The sequence below is a fragment of the Aythya marila genome, assembly GCF_965140915.1.
Source record: "Aythya marila genome assembly, contig: HAP1_HAP1_SCAFFOLD_158, whole genome shotgun sequence".
In the NCBI taxonomy this organism is placed as follows: Eukaryota; Metazoa; Chordata; class Aves; order Anseriformes; family Anatidae; genus Aythya; species Aythya marila.
In genome coordinates this window covers 351,240-367,175 of record NW_028136675.1, presented here as the reverse complement: position 1 = coordinate 367,175, position 15,936 = coordinate 351,240, and the positions used below count along the sequence as shown (strand labels likewise).

The window sequence follows — 15,936 nt, the reverse complement described above, 5'->3', positions numbered from 1 at the left end:
AAGGCAGAAACACCTAAGGAACCATATGTCTTCCATAGTTTTATTCAAGTCTTCGAGACTTGGACAACTAATAGGGGAGCTTTCATAGTGCAGTTGAGGAGGAAGATTTCAAAAAGCACCTAATACAAATCTTTTCTCATTTGGAAGGATAAATATTATTGCATTTCAGTATTGAGCATCTTTCTTCAATTGATATTAACCCAGGGCTTCCCCTATGGAGACGTCCATAGGGAGGAAAAGCAGAGTCTTGAGGCCTGACAGTGCATGGACAACCTTGCTCCTCACCACCCCAACCCTGACATTTCTCTCATTGGCCACCTGGTGCTTGTGTCACTTTTCCTTACTCCACACTTCTGCACTGAAGTCTGCAGCTGGATGTTAGAGCTCCCTTGCACCAGCTCCCACCTGTTTTCCTTAGAGACCTGTCTACACACAGAAGGGTTTTTCCTTATTTTAAAACAAACAACAGGAAAACATGCAGCAATTTTCCAAACAGCAAAGCAAGCACCTCATCTTATATGTCTCCAGTCAGATTTATAGGTATTAAGATTAGTATGATTCCATATGATCTTAATTCCATGATAAATGATGAGGAGCTTACTACAGAAACAATTAGGCAGACTGCTAATCGATGGGCAAGCTTGAACTCAATGAAGCTCAAAGCAGAAACTGGGTCAGTGAGAGCGGTCTGAATGATCAAAGAGTAAGGGGAGGACAAAGCAGGAGAACCATGGGAAGTGCATAGGTCCAGACAGGCATCTGGAAAGGGGACATTCAACAGGGACTGTTTATTCGAGATGGGTGGAAGTACCTGGAAGATGAGGGAGTACACCATGATGGAGAAAGCGATGACAATGCAAGTACAGGTGACCATCAGTATTTCTTCTCCTGTGATGAATATAGATCCTGAAAATTCACCTGAAGGACGTAGATCCTTTGGGGCCAGCCATGGCTCTGGAAATGGAGGTCCATGAAGCTGTAGGACTCCTGGTCTCTTGCCTGGGAGATCCCCAGCACAGAGTGCCTGTGTCCCACAGGTCCAGCCCCAGTCCCCAGGCCAGCACAAGAGGCCTGGCCCAGGCACAGGGCAGCTCCAGATTCCCCTCCAGGATACCATTTGCCATCAGTCCCAGCACATCTGGGACACTCCCAGGCCAGTGAAAGGCCAGCTACTATTTGCTAGGCTATGTGCAACCAAGAAGACATCTCACAGTCTTTCAGTGATCTCTAGGGGACTCTGATCCATGGTGAAGCCCAGAAAAGTAACAGGCCTGTCCAGGGAAGGTGTCCTGGGTTGTATTTCTGACACTATCTTTGGAAGACGAGCGCAGAGAAGTGGCAGAGATGCCACTGTGGAGACATCAGGACTGTCACCAAAGTACACGAGATCTGAGGGCTAAGAGAAATGCAAAGGAACAAGAGAACAAAGTGGAGGCCAAAAGAGAGCAGCAGGAAAACAGCCATTTCCTGCTGCTGGCAATGGCCATGGCTCAAGGGAAGCAGCAGCCCCGACCTGTCTGAGCTCTTCGTGCATGCTGGGGCTGCTCCCCCAGGTGCAGAAGAGATAGGAGGAGATGGGACATGAGACCAGTAAAATTCTGCTCTCTTCTTTATTGTCATTATCTGCACAAGAAGCCCAGTTCTATAAGTACATTAGAGGATTGGGTCAAAACTTAAAAAACAAACAAAAACAACAACAACAACAACAACAACAAACATAGGAGACACTAAGAATAAAAGTCAAATTCACCAGCTTTAGACAGTATTAATAAATAAATAAAATTAAAGACAATTGTCCTAACAGTTTATTTCAGAAAACATCCGTGTCCTGAAACAATTGTAGGCACATGATTAATGTAGAAGAAGAATGTCTGCAAAGACTTGCTTGAAGCATGTATTCAAAGAGTTTCCTCACTTCACCCTTGAGCTCCTGGTTCCTTATGAAGTAGATGAGGGAGGTCACTGCTGGAGGCACCACTGAGTACTGAACCACCAGCAAAAGATTCAGGGATGAGTATAGAACTGCCACCAGCAGGTCCGTGGATGGGGTGGAGAAAGAAGGGAACTTCAGGTAGGCAAACGAGCCAGTGCTCACAAACAGGGGGACCAGAGCCAGGTGAGGGAGGCACGTGGAAATGGACAGTGGCAGTGTCCACCCTGTTGGTCCTCCCAGTGTCTTCTAGGAGGCCAGCACATCCCAGACCCTCCCCAGCTCTCCACACCTGCCTCTAGTCTCCCCAGCTAAGCCCAGCCCAGCCCAGCCTGGCCCAGCAGAGCAGCCTAGGCTGGGATGGCAACAAAGCAGCAAATGGAGAAGTGGGGGGTCAGTGCAGTGTCCCTGCTGCTGCCATCTGCAGGAGATACCCCAGGACACTACTCACCAGGGAAGCCTGCAACCACCCAGGCCAGCCTTATTCCCCAGAACAGCACCACACTGCAGGCCCTGGGGCTCCTCAGGCACCACCACTGCACACACACAGAGCCCTGCTCTGCTCCCAGGACATCCCATGTCCCACACAGCCTTGCCCCAGCCCAGCACATCTGGGCTGGCCTGAGCAGCCATTCCTGCAGCCCCTGCCCATGCTGCCCATAGCCCCCCAGCTGGCAGTGCTGCTCTGTAGAGCTAGGGAACTGTGGTGCATGGGGCTGTGGGGGCACTCTGCAGGGCCGTGCTGGTCAGGCTGGGAAGGCAGAGCCAGCTGGATGGGGGCACTGCCACTGACTGCCTCCCACACAAGTGGTTCTTTGGCCATGGAGGGTGCGTACAGATAGCTGGCCTCCTTCAGAGTCAGAGACTCACGGAATAGCCAAGATGGAAGAGACCCACAAGGATCATTGCATCCAACTTATTTCCAATGTCATTAGATGTTTTGGGGTGATTCACTGTATTCAGTCTACAAAATGTCAACTGAGGTATGACAATGCAGCAGACTGCTTTCCCTGTACCTGCTGTGTTCCCTGCAGTTGCAGAGCTCTCCTTTGCCTGTTCCCACCCAGATTTAGCACTATATCTATACTTCAAAAAGTTATCTTTACTTTGCAATATCCATGGGAGTAGCTTTGGGAGAAGAGCTGAGCCTTCAGGCACTGCCCTCAGCAGATCCTTTTATGCTGCAGATGCTGGTACGGAGCCAGCTGTATTAGAGAAGTGTCCCTGGCCTGTCCCTGCCTGTGGACACAGAACTGCCCCAGAGCAGCACGGTGAGCAAGAGACAAGAGCAATGAGTCCTCGCAGCAACACAAGGGCTCTGTAGGAGAGTACGAGGTGAAAGGGAGAGCAACTTGGGAAAGAAGAAGCTCTGGGGCTCCTTGGCAGTGCTGCTGTACCAGGACACTTCTTCCCTCCACCCCTGCACACAGCCAAGTGCCCCTGCAGCTTCACTGCAGGTCTCTGAGGGAGGATCGCAGGCAAGCATATCACTGCAGGGTCGTTTTTTTTATTTAAATACACAGAAAGCCTGCCTCCTTGTTTACACCAAGTCCAGGAGTCACATGGGACATGTAGATACTTAAATGAAAGAATATGAACAAAGACATTTCTTTGTGGACAATAATTTCACAAGCAATATAAAGAAAAATATATACTCAAACAAAATAAAAAACTAACAAACAAACAAAAAAACAAAACAAAAAAAAAAAAAAAAACAACTAACCTGCATCTGGGCCTTTAATGAGTTACATTATGAATGATATGCAGAAAAAGAGCTGGACAGTGGGTTCGAGTGCATCCTCTGCAAGTTTGCAGGTGACACTAAACTCAGTGGTGCAGTTGATGCAATAGAAGGGAGGGAATGCCATCCAAAGGGATCTGAACTAGCTTGTGAAGTGGGTCCATGAGAAACTGAAGATGTTCAGCAAGTCCAAGTGCAAGGCGTTACACCTGTCTCAGGGCAATGGGACACGAGGACAGACTGGAAGAAGAACGCATTGAGAGCAGCCCTGCGGAGAAGATTCTTGTTCTCGTGGACATGAACTGTTCAACATGAGCCATCAGTGCGAGCTTGCATCCCAGAAGGCCAACTGCATCCCGGGATTCATCAAAGGATGAGTGGCTAGAAGGTCGAGGGAGGTGATTGTTCCCCTCTACTCTGCTATTGTGAGGCCCCACTTGGAGTACTGAATCCAGGTTTGGCGCCCCAGCACAAGAAGGATGTTGATCTGTTAAAACAGGTCCAGAGGAGGGCCACAAAGATGATCAAGGAGCTGGAGCACCCCTCCTATGAAGGAAGGCTGAGAGAGTTGGGTTGGTTTAGCCTGCAGAAGAGAAGGCTTTAGGGTGAATTCATTGCCTACAAACCACCTGTCTGAGCTGGAGCAAAAGCCCAGTGCAGGGAACGGTGGTTACGAGGGGCTGTCTGTGATGATTGCGTCTTCTCAGTAATTAAAGGGGGCATAATAAAAGATGGAGAACAACTCTTTGCTCAATCAAATAATGACAGGACAAGGGGGAATGGTTTTAAACTAAAAGAGCAGAGATTTTGATTAGAGGTTAGAAGGAAATTCTTCACTCAGAGGGCGGTGAGGCACTGTAAGATGTTGCCCACAGAACTTCTAGATGCCACATCCTTGGAGGTCTACAAGGCCTGGGTGGATGGGGCCCTGGCAAACTTGATCTAGTGGGTGGCATACTTGCCCATGGCGGGGGGGTTGCAACTAGATGATCTTTGAGGTCTCTTCTAAACCAGGCAGTTCTATGTTTCTATGATTCTAAGACAGGCAGTTTATTCCTTCTGAAAAACACTCATTCATCACTTTCCACACCGCATCTTTCAGCTCCTGGTTCCTCATGCTGTAGATGAGGGGGTTCACTGTTGGACTCACCACCGAATACAGAACTGCCAGCAAAAGATTCAGGGAGGAGGAGGACATGGAGGGAGGCTTCAGGTAGGCAAATATGGCAGTGCTGGTGAAAAGGGAGACTACGGCCAGGTGAGGGAGGCATGTGGAAAAAGCTTTATGTCGGCGCTGCTGCGAGGGGATCCTCAGCACAACCCTGAAGATCTGCACATAGGACAGCACAAGGAAAACAAAACACACAAATAATAAAGAGGCACTAACCACACTAAGCCTAGCCTCTTTGATATAGGCATCAGTGCAGGAGAGCTTGAGGATCTGGGGAATTTCACAGAAGAACTGGTCCAGGGCATTGCCTTGGCAGAGGGGAAGGGAAAAGGTATTGGCAGTGTGCAGCACAGCATAGAGAATAGTACTGCCCCAGGTAGCTGCTGCCATGTTGACACAAGTTCTGTTGTCCATTATTGTCCCATAGTGCAGGGGTTTGCAGATGGCAATGTAGCGGTCATAGGCCATGATGATGAGAAGAGAAAACTCTGCTGTGACAAATGTGACAAACATAAAGACCTGGGTAGCACAACCGAAGAAGGAAATGGCCCTGGTGTCCCACAGGGAATTGGCCATAGCTTTGGGAAGAGTGGTAGAGATGGATCCCAGGTCGATGAGGGCAAGGCTGAGGAGGAAGAAGTACATGGGGGTGTGGAGGTGGTGGTCACAGGCTACGGCGGTGAAGATAAGGCCGTTGCCCAAGAAGGCAGCCAGGTAGATGCCCAGGAAGAGCCCGAAGTGCAGGAGCTGCAGCTCGTGTGTGTCTGTAAATGGCAGGAGGAGGAACTCAGTGGGGAAGCTGCTGTTGGACATTTGCTGCTTCTGGGCATAGCAGCCTATTTATGGAGGAATTTAAAGAGGCAAGTTAGATAGTGTTTTCTGAGCAAAACCTAAGCCATATCTCATTGAAACATCCTCAACAAGACACACTGCCGTTTTCAGGGAAGAATACATGCTTCTGCCTGGAGCTTTTGATTTGGTTGCCTAAGAATGCCTGAGAGATCAGGTTAGTCAACTTTGCTCTCTGGAAGGGTCAGTACTGCCCTGTAGGTACATGATAAAGACCACCAGGGACTGGTGGTGGTCTCTGAGACAGATACCTGCCCCAGGTAGCAGGCTCTGGGAAGCAGAAAGATTCCCCCCTACTCTTCTGGGTGGCCTCCTTCCTCCCACAGCTTCTCCCCGTAGTGTCCTGGGCAGCTCCCCAGGCAGGCTGAGTGCTGAGCCTGGCAGGCAGCAGAGGCCCTGCACCAGCACACAGTCCCTGGGGCACAGCAGGGAGGGACCCTGCTCTGCACCACAGCCCTGGCCACCCCATCTAAATGCCCGGCTGCACAACTTGCAGCTGGCCCCACAAGAAGGAAACCTCGTGTTTTGTCCCTCTGACAGCTTTGGAAGGTAATCCCTGCTCTGGAATTTGTCATTTTCCTCTTATCCAAAAAAACTCCTCCTGAGTCCTGAGTCCTCCTGAAAGCTCCCATAGCCTGTGGGATTTGCCAGCAAATCTGGAGATGGCACCAGGAAGAACAGCTGCATTGCCCTGTAGCCAGAGACTTACCCTGTTCAGGGTTGTGAAGATTTCTCCCGCAGTGAGCTCTCAGCATCCCCCCTCCACACTGCCTTTAACATCTCCCTCCCTTCTCTCAGCTGCCCTTGTCCCCTGCAGGCAGTGCCCCCAGCCCTGCTGCGCTGTGCAGAGGAGCTGCTCCTGGGCAGAGCTGTCTCTCTGCAGCACTGCCCGCTTGCTAGGAGCTCCCTTTGGGCCCAAGAGCCCGGCCCAGCTCATCAGCACAGGGAGCTCTTGACAAGTCCCTGGGCCTCCAGGGAAATCAACGTTGAATCACACTCAGGCAGTCTTTTGGGATACAACCACTGCTCTAAAGTTTTGATCGGGACTTATTTCCAGTGCTGTCTTTGCTCCTAATTCCATAGAAGATGTTGGCAGGAGAATCATCTATTCTTGTCCCATTATGTGACCAGACACCCTCAACATGAAAGGCAGGGTGAATACCACCTCTTCCAAGCACTTGGAGATACTGGTGGGATGCTGTGGAGTGTGTGTGGGGGAAGAGATGACATGACTTTTCCACAGAAACTCAAATCTCTCTGTCTACATATGCTACAAAACCACTTGTCAGCCCACAGAGTCATAGAAACATACAATGCTTTGGGTTAAAGGGACCCCAAAGACCTTCAAGTTCCAGTCCCCCTGCCATGGGCAGGAACAAATCCTACTAGTGTTGCTCAAGGTCCCATCCATCCTGGCCCTGGACACTATCAGGGAGGGGGCATCCAACACTTCTCTCGGCAACCTGTTCCAGTCCCTCACCAACCTCCCAGTGAAGATTTTCTTCTTTAGATTTAATGTAAATGTACTGTCTTGTAGTTTAAAGGGATTGACCCTTTCCTAGAGCTACAATCCCTGATAAAGATTCTATCCCTATCTTTCTCCTATTTTTCTCCCCCGGTTCTGTTAAGGAGGGTCAGGAAGACAGTGGCTGCGTTGTGCTTCGCTAACAGCTGGGGATAAACCACAAAACATCTGAGGACACAAACCTGACTGACAATTGATAAAGGAGGCAGTGACGGAACCAGACATGGTCAATCACACTGACTGAAGATAGCACGGGAGAGAGAGAAAATATTTATTCCAGTGAGATTATCTGATCAGAGACTTGTTGGTCTGGAAACCAATAGAAAAGGGGGAATGCTGGTTAAAGGGTATGAGAAGAGGCTGAAGACACTTGGGTTGTCTAGTCTGGAGAAAAGAAGGCTGAGGGGTGACCTCATTGTCCTCAACATCTTCCTGAGTGGGGGAAGTGGTGAGGGAGGTGATGATCTTTTCTCCTTGGTAACTGACCACAGAAGGTATGGGAATGGCACAAAGCTGCACAAGAGGACGTTCAGATGGGACATCAGGAAAAAATTTTGTACTGTGAGGGTGGTTAAATGTGGAACAGGCTCCCTAGAGACCTGGCTGATGCCCCATGCCTGTCAGTGTTCAAGAGGTGTTTGGAAATTGCCAGAAATTAATCATGGATTTTTTTTTTTTCCTATATATATGCCCATAGCTATGTATATTTATATTCATAACTCTGAATATTACTATAGAATCATAGACTATCCAAAGTTAAAAGGGACACATAATGATCATTGAGTCCAACATGGGTCTACCCAAATGTTTTTATAAACAATGTGGATGTAGGACTAGAAGGTGTTTTGAGCTAATTTGCTGATGATACTAAACTTGGAGGAGTTGTTGACTCCATTGAAGGTGGAAAAGCCTTGCAGAGATAGATTGGAGAGCTGGGCAATCGCCAACTGCATGAAGTTTTAAAAGAGAAAGTGCTGGGTCCTGTAGCTGGGATGGGGCAACCCTGGCTATGCTTTCAGACTGGGGGACGAGACGCTGCAGAGCAGCCCCACAGAGAGAGATCTGGGGGTTGTGGTTGACAGCAAGCTGAATATGAGCCAGTAGAGTGCCCTGGCAGGCAGGAGAACCAACCGTATCCTGGGGTGCGTCAAGCATGGCTTTGCTAGTTGGTTGAGGGAAGTGACTGTCCTGCTCTACTCTGCGCTGGTGTGGCCTCGCCTCGAGTACTGTGTGTGTTCTGGGCACCACAGTACAAAAAGGACATGAAACTGTTGGAGAGTGTCCAGAGGAGGGCAACGAAGATGGTGAAGGGCCTAGAGGGGAAGATGTATGAGGAGCGGAAGAGGTCACTTGGACTGTTCAGCCTGGGAAAGAAGAGGCTGACGGGAGACCCCATCGTAGTCTACAGCTTCCTCACGAGGGGGAGTGGAGGGGCAGGTGCTGATCTATTCTTTTTAGTGACCAGCAGGACCCGGCACTTGGTCTTCTTAAACTTCATGCAGCTGGTGATCACCCATCTCCCTAATCTGTCCAGATCTCTCTGCAAGGCATTTTCACCCTCAACAGAGTCAACAACTCCTCCCAGTTTAGTATCATAATCAAATTAGCTATAAACACCTTCTAGTCCTACATCCAAATTGTTTATACAAACATTTAATTGAACTGGCCCTAAAACGAAGCCTTGAGGGACCCCACTGGTGACTGGCTGCCAACCTGATGCAGAGCCATTTACCACAACCCTTTGAGTGCTACCCATCAGCCAGTTATTCACCCAAGGTATGACATTTTTGTCCAGCTATATGCTGGACATTTTGTCCAGTAGGATCATATGTGAAACTGTGACAAAAGCTTTACTGAAATCCAAAAAGATCACATCAGCTGGTTTCCCTTGATCAATTAGATGGGTGATCTTATCATAAAAGGAAATCAATTTTGTCACCCAGGACCTACCTCTCATGAACCCATGTTGACTGGGGCCAATGACTGCATTGTCCCCCAAGCACACTTCAATAGCTACCAGAACAATCTTCTCCATACTTTTACCAGGCACTGACATGAGACTAACAGGCCTGTAGTTACCAGGGTCTTCTTTCTTGTCCTTCTTGAAACTGGCACGACATTTGCCAACTGGGACCTCTCCACATTCCCACGACTCTTATAATAATTGAGAGAGGCCCTGTGATAATGTCAGCCAGCTCTCTGAGCACTCTGGGATGAATCCCATCCGGACCCATTGTCGTGGTTTAACCCTGCCAGCAGCTAAACACCACACAGCCATTCGCTCACCCTCTTCCTTCCCTCTCTGGGATGGGGGAGAGAAATGGAAAGTGAAGCCCGTGAGTTGAGATAAAGACAGTTTAATAATAACAATGATGATAATAGTACTACTACTATTAATAATGTGTACAAACAAGTGATGCACAATGCAATTGCTTACCACCCGCTGACCAATGCCCAGCCTAACCCCAAGCAGTCCGGCCCCCTCCCCCCGGCTAGCCACCCCTATATATTGTTTAGCATGACATCAGATAGTATGGCATGCCCCTTTGGCTAGTTTGGGTCAGCTGTCCTGGGTCTGTCCCCTCCCAGCTCTTGCTGCACCCCCAGCCTGCCCGTTGGCAGGACAGAGCAAGAAGCTGAGACGTCCTTGGCTTAGTATAATTAATAGTATAATTATGGCTTAGTATAAGTATAGTATAACTATATACTACATAGTATAACTTGGCTTATTACTCTCCTTAGTATAATTACTCTCACAGTAATTACAGGAGATAGAGAAGAGCAGTGAGTTGTTCAAATGTAAACACCATTTGACATTTGAGGTGCACAAAGATGTCTGTCTTAGCAGTAATCCTTTAAGTTAGGACTTCAGAGACTGGGAATACAGGTATTAGAGTTTTGTCAGTGCAGACTGCCTAAAAATGCGGCCTCCCTTTGTGCCTTGTCACTCACCTGGGAGCTGTCCCTTGTCATTTAGCTAAATAATATAAACCTCCCCTTTAACATGTCTCTCTCCTCCCCAAAATTGGGAGTAGATTAATGGAGAAGTGGTAATTTAGAGACAGTACTTTCTAAAAGGTGTTTGAGAGCTTAGGCACATGAGTGGACTGCCCTACATCTAGTAAATTAGGAAGCTCTATCAATTGCCTTGAGGGTAGAGGGGCCTTACAGAGACATCTTGATAGATTAGAACATTGGTCAGTCGCCTACAATATGCAATTCAATAAGAACTAATGCCAGATTCTATACATCAGACCATGTATTCCTGAATGTACATATAGACTGAGGGACAAGTGGATGGAGCATACCTCTGAAAAAAAGGGATCTGGGGGCTGTGGTTCATGGTAAGCTCAGGATAAGTTAACAATGTTCCCTGCATGGACCATGGTGGAGTTGATCCTGCGGGAGGGCAGCATAGCTCTTCAGGAGAGCCATCTTTGACCCCTTCAATATCTGCTTGGAAGAGTCCTTTGGAGTAAGGCCCTGTATTGAAGAGCAGTCCAAGAAAGCTGGTTAATATTCCAGGACCACCCCCTCCAACATCAAGGGCAGTCCAACCCAAGAAAAACAAACTCAGGTAAAAACAGCAAGAGGCCTGCATGGATGAACCAGAAGCTTCACACCAAACTCCAGTCCAGAAAAGAAGCATAGACAAGGTGGAAACAAGAACAGATACCCTGAGAGGAATACAAAGGCCTTGTCTGAGCATGCAAGGAAGAATATCGGAAAACTAAAGCAAAACTCCAGTGGAATTAGGACAAGGATGTCTAAGGCAGTAAAAAGAGCTTCTAGAAGTACACAGGTGACAAAAGAAAGGTTCTGTTATATGTGGACCCACTGCTGAATGAGGCCCAGGATCTGTTGATACAGGACAGGGAAAAGACAAGAGGTGCTGAATTCCTTTTTCACGTCTGTCAGTACTGGCAAGACTGCCCTTCAGGAATCCCTAGTCACAAAGAATGGGGAGAGTCTGGAAGGAAGACGTACACTTGGTGGGAGTGGATCAGGTCAGGGCATACTTGACCAAATGGGATACACATATCTATGGGACCTGACGGGATTCACCCATGACAGCAGAGAGAGCTCCCTGATGTCCTTGCGAGGCCACTCTTGGTCATCTTGGATCATTCCTGGTGAGTAGCAGAATGTCCATCCGAGCTCCAAGAAGTATTACTTGAAAAGGCAAATGCCATGTTTCCTAACATCCTCCACACCATCAGTAAAACAAAAAAAAAAAAATTAGTGTTGTTTAAGTAGCTCAATAAATGCATATCTTTTTATTTATGTCTCAGACTTTTTTTTTTTTTCCAGACTCATTTAGCCTCAACTTTGCCTTCCAAACAAAGACTTTTGTAGCCTCTTCCGTCTTCTAAGACTCGGTTGCATGTTAAAGGAAAGATGAAAACAAAACAAACACTCTTTAAGACAGCTGTTGCACAGGGTTCTCCAGGGATGAGGTGTTTTAGTGCAGGGGGTAACTGGCTTTGAGAAGGTTTAGAAACAGTCATGGAGTGTGTCTACAAAGCATCAAGGATTTCTGTTTCTCATACTGCTCCCCATGTCATGTAGGTTGGAATTCTGCAGGACATGGTGATGGGACACAGCCAGGAGAGCTAACCCAAAGTGTTCAAACTGATGTTCTTCACCATCCAGCAACCCCCTGCAGCCTACCACCTGACTACCAAAAGCATGCCGTGCACACCAAATACACCTGTGAAGAGCAGCTGAGAGAGATGGGATTACCTTGAAGAAAAGAAGACTCCAGGAGATATTATTGTGGTCTTCCAATACATAAATGGGGCCTACCCACATGCGTAGTGACTAGACTAGACTAGACTAGACTAGAACAGAGTAGTTTAGTTGGAAGAGACCTTAAAAGATCATCTAGTCCAACTACCTGACCTCTTCAGAGCTAAACAAAAGTTACAGCATGTCAATGAGGGCAATGTCCAAATGCTTCTTGAACATTGACAGGCCTAGAACTACAAGCAGGTCTCAAGGAATCCTATTCCAGTGTTTGACCACCCTCAGAGTACAGAAATTTTTCCTACTCTCCAGTCTGGACCTCCCCTGGTGCATCTATGTGCCATTCCCACACTTTCTCTGATCAGTTACCAGTGAGAAGAGGTCATCAGCTCCCTCTCCACTTGCCCTCCTAAGACAGTGGCTGAAAGCAATGAGGTCGCTCCTCAGCCTTCTTTTCTCCAGACTAGACAACCCAAGTTTCTTCAGCCTCTTGTCATTGGACATTCCCTTTTACTAGTATTCCCTGTTTTCCCTTGGTTTCCCAACTGACAAGATTCCTGGTGAGATAACCTCGCTGGAAAAAGCATTTTCTCTCTCTCCCATGCTCTCACCAGTCAGTGTGACTGAGCAGGTCTGGCTCCCTTCACTGCCTCCTTTATCACTTGTTGGTTAGGTTTGTGCCCCAGATGTGTTGTGCTTTATCCCCAGGAGGTAGCCAAGCACCACACAGCCACTCTCTCCCTCCTCTCTCTTAACAGAACAGGGAGAGAAAGATTGGAGAAATAGCTGGAGAAACTCTATCAGGGAGTGTAATGATAGGACAAGGGGCAGTGCTTTTAAGCTAGAAAAGAGTAGATTTAGATCAGATATAAAGAAGAAACTCTTCACGCAGTGGGTGGTGAGACACTGGAAGAGGTTGCCCAGAGAAGTGATGGATGCCTCTCTCCTGGTAGAGTCTAATGTCTGGTTGGATGAAACCTTGAGCAAACTGGTCTAGAGGGAGGTGACTCTGCCCATTTAAGAGTGACTGGAACTAGACCTTAAGGTCCCTTCCAACCCCAAACATTCTATGATTCCGTGAGCTTGCTGGCCAACAATTGGTTGTGTAGTCTGTGTAGACAGAGGGATTTCATTTGCTGTGAAAAAGATTCCTTCTCCTCAATCTTAACAAGTGCTTGGAAGAAACAGAATACAGCTCTCAGTCAATTTGTGGGTGTCCTAACTAATAAAAGGACAGGAAAAATGATTCCCATAATGAACTCTTATTTTGATTTAGGAGAAAAAATATAAGTAGGTGTCTCTCTCTAGCTGCCAGAAGGAAGAGCAGTGATTACATCAGTTTGATTCAAAGTTGTTTCCCCTGGAGGCCCAGGGACTTGTCAAGAGCTCCCTGTGCTGCTGAGCTGGGCCGGGCTCCTGGGCCCAAGGGGAGCTCCTAGCAAGTGGTAACACTGAAGAGAGACAGCTCTGCCCAGGAGCAGCTCCTCTGCACAGTGCAGCAGCAGGGCTGGGGGCACTGCCTGCAGGGGACAAGGGTGACTGAGAGAAGGAAGGGAGATGTTAAAGGCAGAGTGGAGGGGGGATGCTGAGAGCTCACTGCGGGAGAAATCTTCACAGCCCTGAACAGGGTAAGTCTCTGGTTGCAGGGCAACACAGCTGTTGTTCCTGGTGCCATCTGCAGATTTGCTGGCACACCCCACAGCACATGGGATCTTTCTGGAGGACACTTAAGAGTTCCTAAGATACGAGAAGAACAAGTTCCAGAGCAGGGACTACCTGCCAAAGCTGTCAGAGGGACAGGACATGAGGGTTCCTTCCCGCAAGGCTGGCTGCAGGCTGTGCAGCCAGAGTACAGGCAGGGGAGGCCAGGGCTGTGGTGCAGAGCAGGGTCCCTGCTGTGCCCCAGGGGCTGTGTGCCAGGGCAGGGTCTCTGCCACCTGCCAGCCTCAGCACTCAGCCTGCCCGGGGAACTGCCCAGGACACTGCGGGGAGAAGCTGCAATTGGAAGGAGCCCCCTGAAACAGGCAGGACAGGCAGGGTCCTGCTGGTGCCCAGAGGCTGCTGCCTGGGGCAGGCTGCTAAGAGGACCACAGCACCCCCAGGACATCTTTGGGGGAGATTCTTGATGGGGAACACCAGCACCTGCACTACCTAAATGAAAGGCACTCTCAGGAGTCTATGCTTCTGTTTTGCTGCCATGAAGGACAGTAAGGAGAATTGTAATGGATCAGTCCCTGATATTCTTTACTATATACAGCAGGGTAGTACTGACACTTCCGAAGCCCACAGAGGACACAGAGGATTAACCTGATAATTATTGTATCCCTATGGAAAAATAAAATAAAAATAAAAAATAAATATTTTACAAGCCGTAGCATGTATTCTTCACAGGGAAAAGACAGTGATTCTTGCTGAGAAGGTTTCAGGGAAATTTGGTTTAGGTTTTGCTCAGAAAACACTATCTAAAATTCCTCTTTAAATTTCTCAATGGACAGACTAATACACCCAAAGCCAGCAAATGTCCAACAGCAGCTTCGCCACTGAGTTCCTCCTCCTGCCATTTGCAGACACACGCGAGCTGCAGCTCCTTCACTTTGCGCTCTTCCTGGGCATCTACCTGGCTGCCCTCCTGGGCAACGGCCTCATCCTCACAGCCATAGCTTGCAATAACTGCCTCCACACCCCCATGTACTTCTTCCTCCTCAACCTCGCCCTCATCGACCTGGGCACTATTACCACCACTGTTCCCAAAGCCATGGCTAATTGCCTGTGGGACACCAGGACCATTCCGTATTTGGGTTGTGCTACCCAGGTCTTTATGTTTGTTGCATTTGTCACAGCAGAGTTTTATCTTCTAATCATCATGGCCTATGACCGCTACATTGCCATCTGCAAACCCCTACACTATGGGAGAATAATGGCCAGGAAAACTTGTGTCAACATGGCAGAAGCTGCCTGGGGCAATGGCTTTCTCTATGCTGTGCTGCACACTGCCAATACCTTTTCCCTTCCCCTCTGCCAAGGCAATGCCTTGGACCAGTTCTTCTGTGAAATTCCCCAGATCCTCAAGCTATCCTGCTCAGATGCCTACCTCCAGGAAATTGGACTTATTGTGGTTACTGCATGTTCACTTCTGGGGTGTTTTATTTTTATTGTGCTGTCCTATGTGCAGATCTTCAGGGCTGTGCTGAGGATCCCCTCACAGCAGGGACGGCACAAAGCTTTTTCCACATGCCTCCCTCACCTGGTCATGGTCTTCCTGTACATCAGCACTGGCACGTTTTCCTACCTGAAGCCCCCGTCCATGTCCTCCTCATTCCTGAATCTTTTGTTGGCAGTCCTGTACTCAGTGGTGCCTCCAGCAGTGAACCCCCTCATCTACAGCATGAGGAACCAGGAACTCAAGGATGCAGTGTGGAAAGTTATGTCTGGGTGTTTTTCAGAAGCAATAAAATGTCTGTCTTCTGCATATCGCTGATAATGAAACTCACTAAAGACCAAGATATTTTTGTTTTTTTTTTTTTGTTTTTATTTTCTTTTTACATTGCTAGAGCCCTGCAACATGAGGCAATGGGAAGGGGTCGGGAAAATTATTAGTTATTCAACCAGTGAAATTTCGTAGACTAGATTGAGTGAATCACCCCAAATCATCTCCTGACGTTGGAGATGTGTTTGACTCGATGATCCTTGTGGGTCCTTTCCATCTCAGGCTATTCCATGAGTCTCTGACTGTCAAGAAGGCTGGCTTTCTGTTGGCACCCCACTGACCTCCACTTCTCCATTTGCTGTTTTGGGACCAGCACAGTCTGGGCTGCTCTGCTGGGCTGGGCTTGGGAGAGGAGATGGAGGTACGGAAAGCTGGGGAGGGTCTGGGCTGGGCTTGAGTCCTGGAAGCGACAAGGGGGAACCACAGAGCAGTCTGGACTGTGTCCTTGTTCACTGGGTACGGATATGACCAATGCTACTCATCAGGA

General features: G+C 48.3%; 2 protein-coding genes across 2 annotated transcripts; one reads left to right on the top strand and one right to left on the bottom strand.

The window, feature by feature from the left end:
* Positions 1–1,207: 1,207 nt before the first annotated feature.
* On the bottom strand, positions 1,208–9,251 carry LOC309891559 (olfactory receptor 14A16-like; the record flags this gene model as incomplete). Its single annotated transcript, XM_082785918.1, has 4 exons — positions 1,208–1,312; positions 1,916–1,984; positions 4,822–5,606; positions 9,167–9,251. 4 exons carry the CDS (start codon positions 9,249–9,251, stop codon positions 1,208–1,210), a joined length of 1,044 nt encoding a protein of 347 aa, XP_082642044.1.
* Positions 9,252–14,480: 5,229 nt separating this feature from the next.
* LOC309891557 (olfactory receptor 14A16-like) lies at positions 14,481–15,440 on the top strand (the record flags this gene model as incomplete). Its single annotated transcript, XM_082785917.1, has 1 exon — positions 14,481–15,440. One exon carries the CDS (start codon positions 14,481–14,483, stop codon positions 15,438–15,440), a length of 960 nt encoding a protein of 319 aa, XP_082642043.1.
* Between the last annotated feature and the right edge of the window lie 496 nt (positions 15,441–15,936).